Source organism: Rhinoraja longicauda, chromosome 20 (assembly GCF_053455715.1).
Source record: "Rhinoraja longicauda isolate Sanriku21f chromosome 20, sRhiLon1.1, whole genome shotgun sequence".
In the NCBI taxonomy this organism is placed as follows: domain Eukaryota; kingdom Metazoa; phylum Chordata; class Chondrichthyes; order Rajiformes; family Arhynchobatidae; genus Rhinoraja; species Rhinoraja longicauda.
This window is the reverse complement of record NC_135972.1, coordinates 14,271,475-14,291,035: the sequence shown is the minus strand read 5'-3', so window position 1 is coordinate 14,291,035 and position 19,561 is coordinate 14,271,475. Positions and strand designations below refer to the sequence as shown.

The 19,561-nt window shown below is 39.7% G+C and overlaps 1 protein-coding gene across 1 annotated transcript in view; it reads left to right on the top strand.

Annotated features, from left to right (window-relative positions):
* The window catches only part of LOC144603578 (UPF0606 protein KIAA1549), a 153,868-nt gene extending 137,209 nt beyond the window's left edge, over positions 1–16,659 (top strand). Inside the window, exons 17-20 of the mRNA XM_078416989.1 lie at positions 398–450; positions 3,855–3,976; positions 10,105–10,265; positions 13,542–16,659. Coding sequence (XP_078273115.1) covers positions 398–450; positions 3,855–3,976; positions 10,105–10,265; positions 13,542–13,790 — 585 coding nt within the window. The 3' untranslated portion in view covers positions 13,791–16,659. The remainder of the gene's footprint in view (positions 1–397; positions 451–3,854; positions 3,977–10,104; positions 10,266–13,541) is intronic.
* Positions 16,660–19,561: the final 2,902 nt, after the last annotated feature.

Here is a 19,561-nt window from a genome sequence, read left to right as displayed (position 1 = left end):
TTCTAGCTCATGCTAATGTTTCTAAAAGAGGTAAAGTTTGCAGATAAAAACACTGCAGTTTGTGTAGTTCACTTTTCCTGGATCCCATTATGATTGCAGATTGTCATTTGTTTCTATACCTGAAACAACAGAATTAAAAAGCTACCTAGGGCAGGGTCTGTTCATTTGTACTTCATTTGTGATAACGTGATGTTATGAAACAAGTGAGAAATCTGACACTGGAGTGTGAAGAAGTGGAGGGGCCTGTTAAACACCACCGATTTTCATGAATCATTCATTATCTTTGCCATTATTTGTTTTGGAAGCTATCTTTCACTTTCAAAAGTGAAAGGTTTATGGTTAGCAATATATGAATACTTTTTGTTGTTAAAATTCAGATGTCTCTTTTGCCCACCAGAGGTATGAAGAGACAGGACCAAACCAATCTTCTGCAGCAGGCCACCTGCACAGGTATGATATTAACAAAGAGTACTACTGAAGCATGCAAGTAAACTGACCTCACCTTTTGGTTTGTGGGCTTTATCCTTGAAAAAGAACACGTAGAGAACATGTATTAGTATTAGGTCTGAAGAAGAATTCTGACTCGAAACGTCGCCAATCCATGTTCTCCAGGGATGCTGCCCGACCCACTGAGTTCCAACATTTTATGTCAATCATAAGGATTAGGAGGTTGCCTTACTAAAGGGAGAAAAACAAACTGATTAACTTTCAAGATGATACCTTAATTTTACTCTTTCTTAACTGTGTCTTAGCATGTAGTCAATGATTTGCAAAAGCCTACCGCTTGTTAAGTTATGACTTTACAAGTGAACTCTTTTATCCAAATGTGTCAGAAGGAACTGCAGATGCTGGTTTAAACTGAAGAAAGACACAAAAAGCTGGAGTAACTCAGCGGGCCAGGCAGCATCTCTGGAGAGAAGAAATGGGTGACAACCTGAAAATTCACCCATTCCTTCTCTCCAGAGATGCTGCCTGGCCCGCTGAGTTACTCCAGCTTTTTGTGTCTATCTTCTTTTATCCAAATATTGTTCAAGTGAAAATGTAAGGTGATGGGAAGTCTCAGCGGGTTATGCATCATTAGCAGGAAACAAAATTAATGTTTCTTATAGCTTGGTGCTATTTATTATTTGTCTTTGCTTTCCCATGGATGGTTCACGGTGAAAGATAATCTCTAGATATCTCCCTGAGCAATCCTAAATGTTTGCAGGTCGTAGGAGGAGTATTAAAAGCACCGTTTGAGGCAACCATGATCGAACTTTAGGTTATCATTGAGATCTTTTCTATTATATTCAGCTACATTTCTACAGCCAAATTGTGTAATTTTCTTGAGATGGAGACCCATTACTTCTGCTTAGGAAAAAAAACTGCAGATGCTGGTTTTAATCGAAGGTTGTCACAAAATGCTGAAGTAACTCAGCGGGTCAGGCAGCATCTTGGGAGAGAAGGAATGGGTGACATTTCGGGTCAAGACTGAAGAAGCGTCTGAAGAAGGGTCTCGACCCGAAACGTCACCCATTCTTTCTCTCCCGAGATGCTGCCTGACCCGCTGAGTTACTCCAGCATTTTATGCCTACTTCTGCTTGGTTATTAAATTATCTACAATTGGAGCTAACAGAGTCGACATAGATTTTCAAAAGCTGTTAACCATTTGTTGACATTCAAGTTGTTTTGATGAATGTTATGCATGTTCCTTTTTGACACATTCTTTTGCACATTTGCTGTTGGGATTTCTCGCTGCTGGCACTCAGCCAACATATGTAGAGATCCCTCAAAAGTTTGCAATTACAAGTTAATGAGCTAATAATGGTATAAAGTTTAACAACGCAATTAAAACAATGCCATCCTTGAGAGCAGCAGTCTGTTTCCAGTATCTAACGTGTTTACAGTCTGTGCGAACTTAATGAGCAGAGTATATCTTTTAATCCCAGAAGTATTTATATTCATTATATAAACTCATTTGTAATCTGCGTCAATTTTTAATGTACAGAGAGCCCCTGACTTAAGGTAATCAAGGAATTCAAGCCAGGAGAGCTGAAATCCATTCATCCAAAACATTTAGTCACATCATAAAACATTTCAATATCTTAGGCTCCCCTCAACCACATGAAAAGAAAGGACACCTGTGGAATTTTCCATCCTCTGCACAACAGTTCATGGCTTCAACTTCTGGTGTTTCCATTCTGGGCTTAATGGCTCAGTGCATTAAGAGCCAAGTGCAGCAAAAACTAATATTCCTCTTGACCCCCAACACCCCAGCCTCTTTTGCATTCTTGTAACCTAAAATGACAGTATGTTGAAAAACCATTGTATGCTTACTGTTTCTTCTTTTTCCAGACACAAGGCAGCAAATTTTAAATAATAACCCACTGCAATGTGATGTTTCAAGCATACGTATGCAAGATCTTCCAAAGTCCTCTACCTTAATGTCTAAAGAGCAGCCAAGTGAAAAGTTGCAGATTTCGAAGACCTGCTGCTTTTACAAAATGTATACCAGCCTTTACGTGCTGTTCCAATAAAAAATAATAAACATAATCAGCAACAGAATCTTGTAAAATATATGTAATAGGGGCCAAATTTTCATTGTAAATTGCCATTTAAACCCCTTGTTTTTTTTAAATTCATGCAATTTCACACAGCACAGTAAAATAGTGTTGTATCATAATGACAGCATAGAACTGTACATCACAGGGACAGGCTCTTTGGATCACAATGGTCGTGCTGAACATGGTGCCAAGTTAAACTAATCTTCTCTGCCTGTACATGATGTATAACCTATCTGCTTGTACATGATTACAACCCACCATTCCTTGTATATCCATATGCCTATCTAAAAGCCTCTTGAATGCCAGTATCATATCTGCCTCCGCTACCACCCCTGTCCAACCACCCACCAGTCTTTGTAAAAAAAAAAAGTCCCACACATCTCATTGCCCCCCTCACGATAAAGCTATGTATTTGAATGTCCATCCTGGGCGAAAGGTTCTGACTGTCTACCCTATCTAAGTCTGTCATAATTTTATATACTTTATTCATGTCTTCCATTAACCTCCTACATTCCAGAGAAAACAATCCAAGTTTGTCTGAACTCTCCTTAGAGATAATACCCTCTAATCAAGGCAGAATTCTGGTAAACCTCTTCTACACCCTCTCCAAAGCCTCCACATCCACCCTGTAATGAGGCGACCAGAACTGCATGCAAGTATGGCCTAATCAAAGTCCTACAAAGTTGCAACATGATTTCATGACTCTTATGCTCAATGCCCTGACCCATGAAGGCAGGCAGGCACATCTTTACCACTCTATCTTCTGTTGCTACTTTCAGGGTGGTATGGACTCAGACCCACAGGATGCTTCTGAACATCAATGCTGTTAAGGGTCTTTCCATTAATTGTATACTTTCCCTTTATATTTGACACCTCAAAATGCAACACCAAACTTGCTTGGATTAAACTCCATCTGCCATTTCTCCACCCATTTCTGCTATATACTTTAATAGCCCTCCTCACTGTTTGCAACTTCACCTTTGCAACTTTGCAAATTTTGGTGTTGTCTACAAACCTGCTAACAAACCCATCTATATTTGCGTCTACGCCCTTAATATATATAAAACACGTGACTTACAGCATGTCTATGAGCTATCCAATTGTGCTGTCCAATTTATGAATCTGTACAAATGATTTAGCATTTTAATCTAGTTTTTAACTGAAACATGAATATTCAGTTTATCAATAAAGCAATTGTTGGGAAGTTTAGGTAATTCAGAAACTATTAACTCCTTTTGTGTAAAATATCTATCAAGAAAGTTGCTTGTTTAATTATTAAGTATTTGTTTCTATTTTCTTTGGTTGGTCTAGTTCTGGATATATTCGGCCAGGGGACGAGATGAGGCAGGAGCAGTCCCAGCAGGAAATCCTGTACTCAAACAGATCCATGTATGCTGAGGAATTTCAGACAAGACCTCCGGGAAGCAACCCTGGTATAAATTTTATTGTATCACTTGTTTTAGAATTCTTGATCATTCTTGATCATTTGTAATATTTTAGTTCCTTGTCACAGTTCTCAGTGCTCCTGTCTTTGACTACATACATTAATGTGAACAATTTGCATGAAAGTAATTCCTCAAACTTGTATGTCTTAAAGTTGCTCCCAAACCAGTTTTGATGTCCATTGCCCAACATCTGAGACCCTGCCCAAATAGTAATCGGAGGTTTTTTATTTAAGTTAAGTGTATGTAAAGTATTAAAAATTGGAAAGGCGATCATAATATAGAAATCAAAAAAACGGTATGTCCTTTCAATACTATTAGTAATTGTTGGATTTGATATCTGGGCAACTCTCACAATTAAAATGTGGGTATGGATGTAGCTGTTTCGAGTTCTTTAACAGCTGACAGGTTTTCTGACTGGAACTCAGAATACCACAGATTTGAAATCATACAGGAACCTTGCACCAGAAGTAATTTGTTAAATACTAGATCTTTCTGGATTAATAATTAACTTTTCAAAAATTTCATTACATAAGAATACTTATTTGCCCTTAATTCTTTTTGAATGACTTTTATTTTGCTTGTGTTGTACCAAATTTTGATTTTGATTTCCGATTTTGTCAGTTGTTCACCAAGAGTATTTATTGCTTGATTAATGTTGTGCTGAATTGTGTGAGCATGAATTCGTATTCTGGATTTCCACAATCAGTGGAATTCACACATCAGGCTCCATTATTTTTAACTGGATTGCCAAAGAGGTCAGTATTCATGAACGAAAACTATTAATGGAGGCGAGCAGGATAGGTTTCCTCATTCGGGCAACCTATGATGTCCTTCCTAGCCCTAAAAATCTCATCCAATGGCTGGGCAAAGATCCATTATGCCCCCTGTGTTCAACACCAGCCACCCTTAAGCACATTGGGTGTAAAGTGAGCCTCTCCCAAGGACGGTACACCTGGAGACATAATCAAGTATTCAAATGCCTGGCAGCGACTCTGGAAAGCAGGAGAACAACCAACAATGTCTTGCCGCCCAGAACAACCAACCCAGTTGTGCCAATTGCCTTTGTTCAGGAGGGGGAACAAAGGCAACGGAACATTCCACAAAGGACCACATTTGGACAGCTGGAGGCAGGCCGGGACTGGCAGATACTGGTGGACGTGGACCAACAGCTTATGGTTCCAACAGAGATAGCCATCACCAACTTGAGGACTAATCTTGTCCTCTGGTCCAACTCTCAGTGCATGGTGTATTTTGTGGAGCTCACAGTCCCTTGGGAGGATGCTGTGCAGGAAGCCTTCAAAAGAAAGAAACTGCGATATACGGAGCTTGCAGCGGAGGCAGAACAGCGGGGCTAGAGAGCAAAGATCTGCGCAGTAGAAGTTGGATGTCGGGGCTTCGTGGCAACATAAGACTGATGAAGGACCTGGGGATCAGCGGACAAGCCCTATGCCAGGCCATCAAGGAAACATCAGGGGTGGCAGAGCGGAGTAGCCAGTGGCTCTGGCTGAAGAGGAAAAACTTCATCTAGTCTCCCAAATAAACCGGCTAGACAGATGCAGAGCGGGATGGTTCTGGGACACCAGAATGCACCGCTGAGCCTACTGGAGATGTCGTGGGCCCAGTCAGCGAAACGTTGATGAAAGTAGGAGCCCACTTCATAACCCCAAATGACGTGTCTGCCCAGCCTTTTTCAACATCAGAGGAGCGTAGGTGAGTGCTTAAGCCTTCCATCACCACCGGGAGCAAGTTAAGAGGTGGCGCTTTGAATTTTAACATCACGTCATGTGTATTTGCAAAAGTGCTGAATTTTGTGAGCATGAATTCATACTCTGGATTTCCACAATCAGTGGAATTCACACATATCAGGCTCCATTATTTTTAACTGGATTGCCAAAGAGGTCAGTATTCATGAACAAAAACTATTAATCTAAACTTAAGGATATTTCATTACAGTTGCAGCTAAAATGCACCATGTAGAATCAAGGGAGAGTGGTGTTGTCAACATCCACAAAATGCTGGAAATGCTTAGCAGGCCAGGCACAGTTAACTGATTGTGATTTGTGCTTGTGGGTGTCTGTGTATTAAGCCATATAATACTTGATCAAGAAAATAAATTGGCAATTCTTACCGCAGTTTTCCAAGTCTGATAAGATGTGCTCTCTTATTCTTTGCTTGCCAAAATGCTTACCTTTGTCCTTGTAATTAATTCTCTATGTAAGAAGTCATTTGAAACATCTAAGAGAGGCCATGAAGTGCTGTTACATTGCAGCAAATTAAAATATTAGTTTCTGAGAAATTAGTACTAAATTCACCACTGAAGTTTTGAACGAACCATCAAAAGAAAGGTATGTTAATAGCAATGTTTAAACAAATGAGCATCGGAGGATTTAGTTTCTGTGGCGGTGACCTTCTATGAACCTGTGTATAATTGAATCTGAGCAAGCATGGTTTGGATAAATATTCATAAGGCAAACAGTCAATACTATCAATCCTTGAATCAGCAATAACATGACTTAGCTTGAAGCACTTTTCCTTGATTTTCAGTTAATGTGCAAGAATTTCAGGTGCAGCAAGGTCACCCACCCACATTCCTGAACCCTGAACCTTCTTTGCATTTAATCATTTTATTTACCTCCTTGCGTTTTGTTAACCATTTAACTGTTTGGTATGAAGGAGTGACCTTCAGCATTTTTATTAAACTTTATTTCAGGAAGTGGCCTTATGGCCCAGTGTGTCATGGCATATAAACTCAATCCTATTAAGTTATCAAATGTTTCCATCTCGGTGCAATTAGCTAAAAAAAAAAACTGCCCCTGTGAATTCCATACACTTACTGCCAAAGATGATGAGGAAAGCACTTACTGCACCTCAACATGGCAATGGCAGATTTAAGAAAAAGAATATGAAAAATAGGAACAAGAGTAGCCACTTGGGGTGCCTTGTGTCTGCTCTGTCGTTGAATAGATCATGGCTGATCTTTTATACCCATTCACCTTTGCGTGCTAACCCATGTCCTATGATTCCCTTGTTTTCCAAATATCTATTTTTAATTATGGGAATTGAGCATTTTGTTGAAAATTGGATCATCCATGATCTTATTGAAAGGCAGAGCAGAGTGAAGTGGCCAAATAGTTTATTTTTATTCCTATTTCCTATAAACGTTCTCAAATATACACAGCAACTGAATTTCCAGAGTTATATTGGTTAGAGAGTGCCAAAGAATCATTGTGCTTTGGGAAAAGGCATTTCTCCACATCCCTGTCCTGAACACCCAATCCTTTATTTTCAGATAAACTAAACTACGGAAAATGGAACCTATTGCAGCCAAAATTGAGAGAGCTCATGGAGTAGTATTGCAGTTTGTGCTGCTCTTTTAAGTGGATGTACCCCTACCTTGAATTGAAGTGTTCCTCAATGTTGTTCTAAGCAACGTGGGAGCATTATTAAGGAGAGATTACCCTTGACGGCCATGTTATTTGTGCTATATTACACTCTGGCTTTATTGTTTGTTGCTTGCTTGCTCTCTGACTCATTTTGCATTCTTTGCAATTTCTCTGTGGCGCTCCCACTCCACTCTGCCTGGTCTTTGCATCGTTGCTGTCTCCACATCTCACTGACTTTCCGCCCTGCTGGCCCATCCCCTCTGTAGTCACCCTGCCGACAGACCCATGATGTTTGTTATTTTAGTCCTCCTTTACTTTCACATACCCTTCCCTAAGTTTGCAGTGTTCCTGCTCTTTCCGCTCTCGAAGTTAGCCCATCAATATTCCCTTAACTAGTTTGCCTTGCTTTCCAAACTATTACTTTACTTTTATCATTGCCAATCTGCTCTATCTTGCAAGCCAATGTTATTTATGTTTTGTTATTCAATCCCTCCATGAGGATTTAAACAGAATTATTCATGCTGTTTTTCCAGGCTGATTGATAAATTCTTCTATCCATACGTACATGTCATACTGTTGCACACTACCGTTCAGTTTTACTAGCTATTGCAAATCATTGCTGTACACCCACAGCCATTAGTTTACATTTTCTTATTAATGGGAGTCAGATGTCTTGAAGTTTTAAATGTAGTCAAGACAATTAAAGTGCTGCTATGGCAATAGATGCAACCTTATAAACAGGAAAGAGCCAAGCATTTTGAGTCACATATATATAATGTGTGTTCATTTGATGTAATATCCTACTTTGTTCTTCAACCTCCATTGGTTTTCTATTTTACTGCAAATATGAAGTCGCGAACTGAACAAGCAAATTTTTGTAACTTCTAGAATAATAATTATTTAATTATTTAATAGTTTAATAATTAACAGGGCACACTGAAGTATTAGTTCAATATCATCATACTCGTACTTCTATGTGAATAGTTTTCAATTCTTCATTTTCTTTTCTGTACTGGCAGCACTGATGTTTGTTGATAGTAGAACTCCATGAGTTCGAGTACCGCTCTGATATTTCATTTGTGAACATTTTTATAGACCATTCATTTCAGTTAAAATACCTGAGGACTGCAGTGATCGCCAACTTTGGTCATTTGCATTAGGCCATAAAATTTAGAAATCTGGAAGGTTCTATTCAATACTCATACCCTTCATTAGCGAGCATAGCAACCGTTAATTTGGATTTGGAATGCCTGCAAGGTTGTGGAGTTGGAATATTTTTCCTACACAAATCCATAAAAAATACAATAAAATACCAAAGCCATTTAAACGTAAGTAAACTTTTAACTGCACAATGTTTTAATTTCCTCAACCTAAGAGTCAAATGTACTGTGTCAGACATGATGTCCAGGGGTCCATACCAGGACCACTGTGTCACTTAAAACATCTTAATGACTGAACATGGGTGCACCGGCACAGTTTACAAATTTGCAGACAACATAAAAACTGGATACCTAGTGAATTGTGAGGAGGATATTAATAATAGAGATAAGGAAGGGCGGGGAACTGGGGAGAGAGGTGAATGATGCAATTTAATGCAGAGGAATGTGAAGTGTTAAACTTTGGTGGCAAGAATAAGAGACGATACACCCTGAAGTGCATAGTTCTAAAAGCATTACAAGAGTAAAAATCTTTGGTTACATATGCACTGTTCATTGAAAGTGACAGGGCAGGTTGAAAAAGAGGTTAATGACACACTTGGGGTCTGGGCTTTGTAAATGCACCCCAGAGGACAAGACTAAGGACGTCAAGATGAAACTGTATAAAGTACAGATCTGAACAAGATGGGTGTCCAGTTCTCAATGCTATACTTTGGGTAATATGTAATGCCTTTAGAGAGGTTGTCAAAAAGACATTACAATTATTACAAAGATGCAGCATATTAGTCTGTGGATAGACTAAAGAAACTGTGAATGGAACAGAGAAAGTGTGAGAGGATGTGATGGGGTATATAGATTTATGAATAATATATGTAGGAAGAAACTGCAAGTGCTGGTTTACACTGAAGAAGGACAAAATATTGGACTAACTCAGTGAGTCAGGCTGCATCTCTGGAGAAAAGGAATAGGTGACATTTTGGTTCGAGACCCTTCTTCTGAAGGGATGCTGCCTGACCTGCTGAGTTACTCTAGCATTTTGAGTCTACCTTACAAATAATAACGACAGGTTAGATACAGAGAAACTGTTCCAATTATACAAGGGTCTAGAACTAGATAACATAGAATGAGTGTGATTTTCAAAATATCCAAAAGTGACTTGAAGAAAAATGCTTTTTTCACAAACAATTAGTTGGGATTGGGAATGTACTTCGATTACAACATGTGGAAATAAACGAGTTAACCATTTAAATGAATAGAATTTGCCAGGCCATAAGGAGCGGATCAGAGAGTGGAAATGAGTGGATTGATCATACAAAGAGACAAACAGATTCAACAAACTGAATTTAAGGAGAAGCCTTTTTGTTTGAACATCTTACATGTGAAACTCTCAAATGTTGTCCCCAAGTTGCGATTGAATCAGAGGTCACGTTGACCATATAAAAATAGCTTGCAAGGATGATTGAAAAGAATAAAGCGCACTGTTTAACATACTAGGACAAATGTTCTGTTAGTGTGTTCTAATTTCAATGTAATAAATGGAATGTACTTTGGTCCTGATCTTTTTTTTTTTCCACAGGAATTCATATTTATCCAGTGTCCCAAAGTCATCTAGATGGCAAAATGGGGGCACAGCCAGGGCAGATGCGTGTTGGAAGACCTGGACCACAAGGAATTGTGGGCTGGACGCCATATGGTACTGAAGATGGACTGGGGCTGAATGCTCATAGCAGAGAACCTGTAAGTGAGACAAAATGTTGAATTTTTTGGTGTTTTTTCTTTCTCATCAGATAAGAGAGAATTGTCAAAGGTATTGTAGTGCAAAGCATGGAGTACAGGAGGAGCGCTGCAGAAGGGGATATGTAGGAAACTATGAAGGGTGTGGATCAGGAAGGGTGCAAAGTGTTGCAAAGCTGGGAGCTTTGTAGGATAAGATGTGGAAGAAGCACTGGTGAAGGCAAATTGAAATGGTCATGTGAGAGCGTGGAGGCGGTGGTAATGTTGCCGAGCCAGATAGATGAAGTAGGCATTGAATTTCTGCTTCATTGATTAATTGTTCGTAAGTCATAGGAGAAGCCCATTCGACCAACCGAGTCTACTCTGCCATTCACTCAGGGCTGATCTATCGTTACCTCTCAACCCCATTCTCCTGCCTTCTCACCATAACCCTCAACACCCTTACTAATCAAGAATCTGTCAATCTCCGTATTAAAGATACCCAACTGACTTGGTCTCCACAGCCGTCTGTGGTAATGAATTCCACAGATTCACCACCCTCTGACTAAAGAAATTCATCCTAATCTCCTGTCTGAAGGTGCATCCTTTTCATATCATATCATATCATATATATACAGCCGGAAACAGGCCTTTTCGGCCCTCCAGGTCCGTGCCGCCCAGTGATCCCTGCACATTAACACTATCCTACACCCACTAGGGACAATTTTTACATTTACCCAGCCAATTAACCTACATACCTGTACGTCTTTGGAGTGTGGGAGGAAACCGAAGATCTCGGAGAAAACCCACGCAGGTCACGGGGAGAACGTTTTTATTCATCCTAATCTCCTTTCTGAAGGTGCCCTCTGGTCCTACACTCTCCCACTGGTGGAAAAATCCTCTCCGCATCCACTCTGTCTAGGCCTTAAACTTTCAGTAAGTTTCAATGAGGTCCTGCCTCATCCTTCTAAACTCCAGTGAGTACATGCCCAGTACCGTCAAATCTCATCATACATTAACCCAATCATCCCCAGGATCATTCTTGTAAACCTCCATTGGACCCTCTCCAATGCCAGCATATCCTTCCTCAGTTATGGGGCTCAGATAAAACAGCTCCCAATACTCCAAATGTGGTCCCATCAGTGCCTTATAAACCCTCAGCATTACACCCCTGTTTTTATATTCTAGTCCTCTTAAAATACATGCTAACATTGCATTTGCCTTACTACCGATACATCTTGCAAAAATACCTTTTGGGAATCCTGTACCAGCATTCCCAAGTCCCTTTGCACCTGCGATTTCCGAATCCTCTCCCAATTTAGAAATAGACCCTGGTAAAACTGGTCAACAGATACCGAGGGGAAACCACTCCAGTGATTATACTCTTCGCACATAAGAAAACAGTTTTGGTTTTAGAAGTCGGTCATCCCAATCCCGGAATATCTTTGCAGAAATTGCTCAGGGCAGTGTTCCAGACCCAGCCAACTTTGGTTGCTTCGTCAATGATCCACCTGCCATCATACGATCGGGAGTGGGGATCTGCATTGATAATTAAACAGTGTTCATTTCCATTGTGAGTCTAATCGCCTAATCAGCTAATAAAGTATGATTACGATTATGATTATGATATTTACCCATACTGAGCCCTCTGCCACAACATCCCACAGGTCATCACCCTTGATTTGAACGTAGTTGGCATGGTCAAGTAAATGTTGAGATAAATGCAGCAGGTCACAGGGTTGGTAACCTGTGGAGAGTGACGCACCAGAAACTTTCCACCATCTACAAGCCGCAAGTAAAAAGCAGGATGAAGTGCTCTCCACTTGGATGATTGCAATTGCAACCTTTCAAGAAGTTAGCCTTATCCAGGAGAAAGCATTATGCTTAATTAGCACCCACCCACTCAACCCTTCTGCCACCAGTGCAACATGGCCGAAGTGTGTAGTATTTAGAAAATGTAACAGTTACCTGACAATGGTCTTCCACTATCACTTTCCAAGCCAGCGACATCAAACAAGAAAGGCAGTAGCCACGTGGGAACACTACAACTAACAGATCACCCTCCAAATTGCACATGTTTGGCCTTAAAAATATATCACCAGTTCTTCATCATTGGGTCTAAATTCTGGAAATTCCGACTCAACAACATTGTTGGAAGTACCTTCACTAGAAAGGCCACAGCAGTTCAAGAAGGCAACGCACCGCATCTAGAGCAGTTGGAATCAGCAATAAATGTGGCACCCACATCCAACAAATCAGATTCTTGGTCTTGCTGGAGTATGACATCTTAGGATTAGTTGAAAGGATGATATGATTACCCTCCACACTCGTCATAATAATATATTCCTTTATTCGTCCCACACCGGGGAAATTTACAGTGTTACAGCAGCAAAGTGGATAGCAAGAGAACAAGAGATCATTCATTATAAATAAATAAAAGATACATAAATTGTCATCAGTTTTCTGTGTGTTCTTAGCTGTTATTGTTGACTCGTCTGCTGGGAGCAGTGCTGGTTATGCAGTCTCACAGCAGCGGGAAGGAAGGACCTCCTATATCTCTTTCACACACTTGGGGTGAAGGAGTCTGTCACTGAAGGAGCTACTCAGTGCAGTGACAGTGTCCTGCATGGGGTGCGAGTCGTTGTCCAGCAGCGCTGTTAGCTTTGCCATTGTCCTCCTCTCTCCCACCACCTGCACTGAGTCGAGGGGGCAACCCAGGACAAATCTGGCCTTCCTGATCAGCTTGTCGAGTCTCTTCCCTTCCGCCGCTGAGATGCTGCTGCTCCAGCAGACCACTCCATAGAAAATGGCCGATGCAACCACCGTGTTGTAGAAGGTCCTTAGGAGTGTCCCCTGCACTCCAAAGGACCTGAGTCTCCTTAGCAGATAAGTCTGCTCTGGCCCTTTCTGTATAGCGCATCGGTGTTTTCAATCCAGTCCATTGCTGATAGAATGTGCAGATTTGGGGCTTTGATCATGCCCAACAACAGATGTGTTTCTAGTTATATTGGGACTGCAATGTGTGCTCATTTACCCAAACCTGCCAGTGCTCACAGAATCTTTGCCCCTAGATTCTTGCCCAAGCTAGAGGTAGTGCCTTGTGGGGGGGAAAGGAGCTTAATCATTTGGAATATTTGTCAGTCGTAACTATTTGAAATACCTGTGGACTAGTTTGTTGAAAATTCGTGATGCTTGAGTTGATTTTTAATGAGCTGGTTACCTGGTAGCTGGCATTTTTTTTAAAAAAGCTGTTACTTCAACCGTTAACCATTTTACACATCTTGTATTCTGTGTTTACAGCCAAGTACCCGAGGGCACCAGGAATATGTGTCACCACTCTTTCAAATGCAGAGGACCTCTCTCCGTGATCCTTCCGCACCATCCTTGCACTTGCAGCATTGCAATGCTCAAGAACCTGGAGACAGCTTTCTCTCCAACCAGGATGACCTGGTATCTGGCCAGTCCTCTACGTCGCTCATCAAAGCTATTCGTGAAGAGCTTCTCAGACTTTCGCAAAAACAGTCTACATTTCAGAACCTCCACAGCTGATCTTGGCAAGGAGGAGCTCTGTGCTATTTGCTTCCCATGGAAGCCAACTGGATAAATCTGCAATTATATTTCTGAAGAAGAGATACTAAATGGTGAATAGTACCACTGACATGTAAAAATGTTCAGCACAACTAGAGTTTGTTTTAACATTGTGCTTCTGAACCAAGCTGGCGCCGCCTTGGGTTTGCAGCCTGTGAGCTGAAACTATCTATTCTGTGGAGATTAAACAGTATTTTGTGTGGCTGGAGATGGGTATGGAAGTTGTCCAGGTAGTTGTTGTAAATACTTTGTAAATTTCATTCAGCAAAGCATGAACAAACATCACCAGCAAGCAAAAGGAGAAATTCCCTTTCCACTTTGGGTGCTAACTTGTCTAATTTGGTTGAATCCCAGCACCACTACCTCCCCCCAGCCCTCCCCATCCCCCAACCAAGCATGATTCTTACAGCCCAATGAGTGCTATTCTGTCTGAACTTTGAGATATAAGAACTTGGGGGAATAGAATAGAGAAGTTAATCTCTAAATTAAAACTAAAGAAATGGCATGTGAGAGAGGACTGCTTTGAACAATGCAAAGGAAAGACGGTGAAACATTAAGGAAACATTTGAAAAGAAAGATATGAAGTTGTGAGCAATTAGACTTGAATAGCTTTTCCGTAGATGTATGTGTGCAAGATGGGAATTAGATTTGAGCAAATAGGTCAATGAAGGTTTGATAGGTTACCTAAAGGAGAATTGCTTTTTTAATTGAAAGTTGAAGAGATGTAGCTTGGACAGATTTTTAAAATGTTAAGAATATGGACAATAATCAGCTGATATTGAGCATGGACCGAGTTGGAAGTCGGTAAGTCAGAGAGAATTATGCAGTTCTTAAAAGCAAAAGAAAATTATAATATGAAATGTGATGCAAAGGTCTTTGTTTGGAGTGCATTATTAATGGAGTTAGGTAGAAATATCATTGTATGTTGCTTTTGGGAGAAGTCTGAATAGAGAATAACTGAGGTGTTTTTAATTCTGGAAGAGAATTGGATGTAATAATTGTACTGGGTTGGTTGAATTTCATTGTACAACACTCCTGAAATGGCACAAATGCATTGTTCTTGCACACAATGTATTCATATCCTACCAAATCAGTACATGATCCCATTTTGTATATCACTACAAAACAAAAAGACTTAATGGAGAATCATTGCAAATGTCTGTAACATATCAACAGCACCACTTGTCTTACTTGCTTTTGTTGATTACTTACCGCTTCACCACAGTAGAGTGAGATGCGATGTACTTCCATGCTGAATGGGATGAGTTAAAGGGAATGTTTTGTGGACTCCAAGTCTTCAATGAATCCTTTTCACTGGCACTCCTTGAAAGCAATAACTGTGTTATTAAGATTGACCATGACCAGCATTTTGCTGGTTTGCTGTGACGGACTAAATCACTTTCTGTGCTTTCTAAGAAGGATTCCAGGACGTCTGACAGTATTTTGAAGATCAAATTCTACGATTCACTCCATTTTTGCCTAGCCTTGCTTTTAAAATGTATGGGTGCTCCAGGCCACAGTCTTGTGATTTTTATCCTCGTAGCCAGTGTTTGGGTGCATTCTACTCATTTGTGGCCTTGATAATGACCACTCCCAATGGCACAGTAAATATACAGACTTTCTGCAAATGGAACAGTCTCAATGGAATTAATAAAACTAGTGCAAATCATCTGGATGAACTAAAGTAAATTATCAGTGGGCGTTCTGAATTATCATTAGCGTTATCCTTCTCCCCATTGTTTTTATTGGGTGATGTCTCTTTTGTAACAAGCACACTATTTGGTGCCCATTGCAATAGTAATCAGACCTTTGTGATTACCTAGATAACATATATCAATCAACTGAATCACAGACTGGACAAAAAGCGTTTCTGTTTGCTCACAATGTCATTAACACACCTGTTTCTCTTGTATGCTCCTTTATTGGGAATAAGGTGTGGGATCTGTTTGTGTTCTTGTTTTTATTTTGGTCAGAAGTGTTGGCAGGCCCAACAATATTTTGAGTTTTCTAGTTGTATTTATTTTGCATGTCTTTCTACTGATTGCTCTCTCAAAATGAAATATGATACAATGTTTTTATCCTGCATGTTTCATTCTGGTGTTAATTCAATGGCAATGTTTTACCTTGTTTGTATTCTGCAAAACAATGTTATGATGTCCTTTCAGAATCAAATGAGTTTACAAAGTATTCTTATTGGTCAAAGTTCCCATTTTACTTAACTGCATGATAGATCGTCGGAGATGGCACATGGTAAAATTGTCCTTGCAAGAAGAACGAGTATCAAATAATGTTATATTAAGATGGCCAGAAACCCCAGATGGTTGATTCTGTTCAATTTAACTTTTTTTCACCATGAAGTGCAATTGGGCCTTGTACCTGAACTGCAACAGTAAAAGATTCGCAAGGCATTTGTCACTGTTTAATGATATACCCACGTTTATGAACATTGGGTGAGAAAGCATCAAGATCACTTACAATGCATTCCATAGTCCAATAGTTTGTTGAGATATCCTCACGATAGATGTTGTGAGGGATCTAGGCCAGGAACCGTTGGCTAGTAAGTTTAAAAATTCAGTAGAGTAGGAAAGAATTGGTTCAGGTATTATTTGAGCTATTTCAGGTTGTTTTTTTAAGGCACTTCTTCAACAGGCATCTGGTATTGGTTTATTATTGTGTACTGAGATACAGTGAAACACTGTTTTGTGAGTTATCTGTACAAATCGTACCTTACATGACTAAATCTAAATGAATATATGTATTTCAACAGCCAGTTGTTTCATGGACAGATGTGATTTATATACAATAATTTACAGTGACTGTTACCCCTATCTGCCAAGTATTTTGTATATTAAATTTGAGATATCTCATTCCAAGGATTCCAAGATTTTATGATGCTCAAACTGCTTATAGATCTAAAGATCACTGCATCACATGGCAAAGTCAGAAAAATCTTTAAATCAGTTTCTTAGCATCACAAGGATGCCTTTTGTTAAAAACAAATGAATTCATAGTTACATCATGACCGGACCGCTCATTTAACAAATATCACTCCTTATCCTAAGAACATTCTAATGTGAAAGGTATGAGTAACTTTATAGATTTCACTGAGTAATATATCATGTTACATGCTCTGTGGCTTTTGGGCCTCTGATGAATTAGCAATTGGGGATCATTTCTTACAATAGACCAGAAGTTTATATTTCCAATTGTGAAAGAGTCAGATCACTGTTGCCTTTTTTTCCAAACAAATGCATTGTCCAAAGAGGTGATGGGGAACTCCCTTAAGGCTCTACTCTTAAGTACTTATGCACATTGAAAACTAAAGTTATAAGTGAGAGCTTGTTGTTTAAGAAGGCAGGGTACCTAAACTGAGCAAGACATATAGACAAAGGATGCAACCTCTTTGTCTGTACCAGCCTAGCTGATCTCAACAGTAGAAATATTAAACTCTGCTCCTGAGCCAGATAACTGTTCAGATTCTTAATGGTGATCCAGTGACACCTGCTGGTAATATACATATCAGGACATGGCAAGAACCAAATTGGATTCAACTGTGATTTTTTGTTTTGTTTGTGGTTGACCAGCCTAATGAATGTCTTGTATATTTGCAGCATGATTATTTAAGTGAAATGCATCAGGACCTGCTCCCTAATACATCTGCAAGTCTGAGGACAGGCACAAAACGGAAGGAAGAAATGACTGAAATATCACATACAGGCTCCCAGTATTTCATTGTTTTTTATGGGAGGGCATTTGGAAAGTGTTTCTAATGCTCTAGTTTAGTATTCGATATGATTTAATATTGATTTAATGAGTAGACAAATCAAAAATCATCATATTCCAAAGATCAAAGATGCTGTGGATTTCATGAATATGGGGTGCATTTTTTGGCATCAGTAGTCAGCATCTGAGTTCTCGGTTTCATCCTGCTGGTTTATTCTATGTGTGATAGATGATAACTATTCAAGCAATTTCAATATATACCCCAAACAAGCCAACATATTGAGCAGGATATCAGGCTTTCGGTGTAGGTAGGAACTGCGGATGCTGATTTATACCAAAGATCGACACAAAGTGCTGGAGTAACTCAGCGGGTCAGGCAGCATCTCTGGAGAAAAGGACCAGGTGACGTTTTGGGTCGGAACCCTTCTTCAGACTCTCAAGATTTCTGTTCTATCTCTACCCCAAGCTCTGGTAAAAGCATGACGACTGGGAGAAGCTAGACAAATTTATCCTGCTACTTGCACTCATTGAATTTCATATTTATATTGGTTCATCTAAACATCAAATAACACAGAATTTATGGTACATAAATGGATCCAACTGTTCTGTGCCAGAGGATTCTTATGGCATATTAACCATCCTCGCACCCTACTTCATCCAGTCTTAAAAATAAAGCCTTCCACGGCTTTCTCCTTCACTTATCTTTCTGGCCTAAACATCTGGTACTAAGATATTAAGTAATGAAATTGCACACTAGTATTGTTCCCAATGTTTTTGCGCTCTTTTATTGTTTGAAATTTCCCTGCTAAAATTCCTGATAATTCAGTGCAATGTCTTAGCTAAAGTCTTTTTTCAAAAATAAACTTTATTCAGAATAAAAAATACATACAAAACAAAAACTGCAAAAACTCTTCAGACATTCTCAGCATCTCGATGTTCTTTAATGTCATACTCGGTAGTGTTTGCACCTATCTTTAAACAAAACAAAACACCCTTGCCACTCGTGAGCCCCCCTGGGATGATATTCATTCCCTTATTTGAGTGCTGCCCCCACCAGACTCTGCCCCTTAATGTTCAGCAGTGAAGGCCACAGCGCTCATACTCCTGCAGTCTTAGTGATAAAGTAGTATTTGGTTTATTGAGAGATTTTGCCAATTGTGGTTGGAGCACAGGACGACATGAAGTGCTAGAGTAACTCAGCAGGTCGGGTAGCATCTCTGGAAAACATGGATAGGCAATGTTTTGGGTTGGGACCCTTCAGACTGATTGTGGAGAGGAGGGAGAAGAAATCTGGAAAAGGGGAGAGGCAGGACAAAGCATTGTAGGAAATACATGAGAGGGGTTCAATAGGCAGATGTTTGGGACAAAGGCCAGATATAAGAACAGAAGGTATAAGACAGGTTTGATCCATCTTGAATATAGTGTCGTTTCTGATACAGCACATTCTCGGTACAGTTTTAATGTCAGCCCAGATTATACGAACAAATCTCAAGAATGGAGCACAACTCCGGGAGCTTTGACATGGATGGGAATTAAGCCACTGAACCAAGACTAACTGTTCGAAGTTTTAGCTTGAAAACGAGATGACACCCTATCCAAATTGATCAAGAACCCTTTGAGATGGTTTTAGGATGTGATCTCTGTTGTGAATATGAATCCTTTTACCATTATTGCATCTCTTTGCTTTACAAATTGAAAATAATTTTCATATGCCCAATAATGTGGATTAAGTTTGTTGTCTCTAATAGATCGCAGCTGTGCTTTTTAAAAGAAGAATGGTTCTTCATTGTGAGCATCCCCTTAACACAAAAATGTTCACCATAGTACCTTTTGGGTTTCTTTTCTCTTGTATATTTTTCCTTACTCCAAAAGTCACAGGAAATGGTATTTATGTCCTGTTTCTTGCATTAAAAAAGGAATGTATATTCTAAAATAATATTAATACATCAGTTTAGCCATATATGAACCATCTTCTGCTTTAAACATTTATTCATTTACTCCTTTTAAAA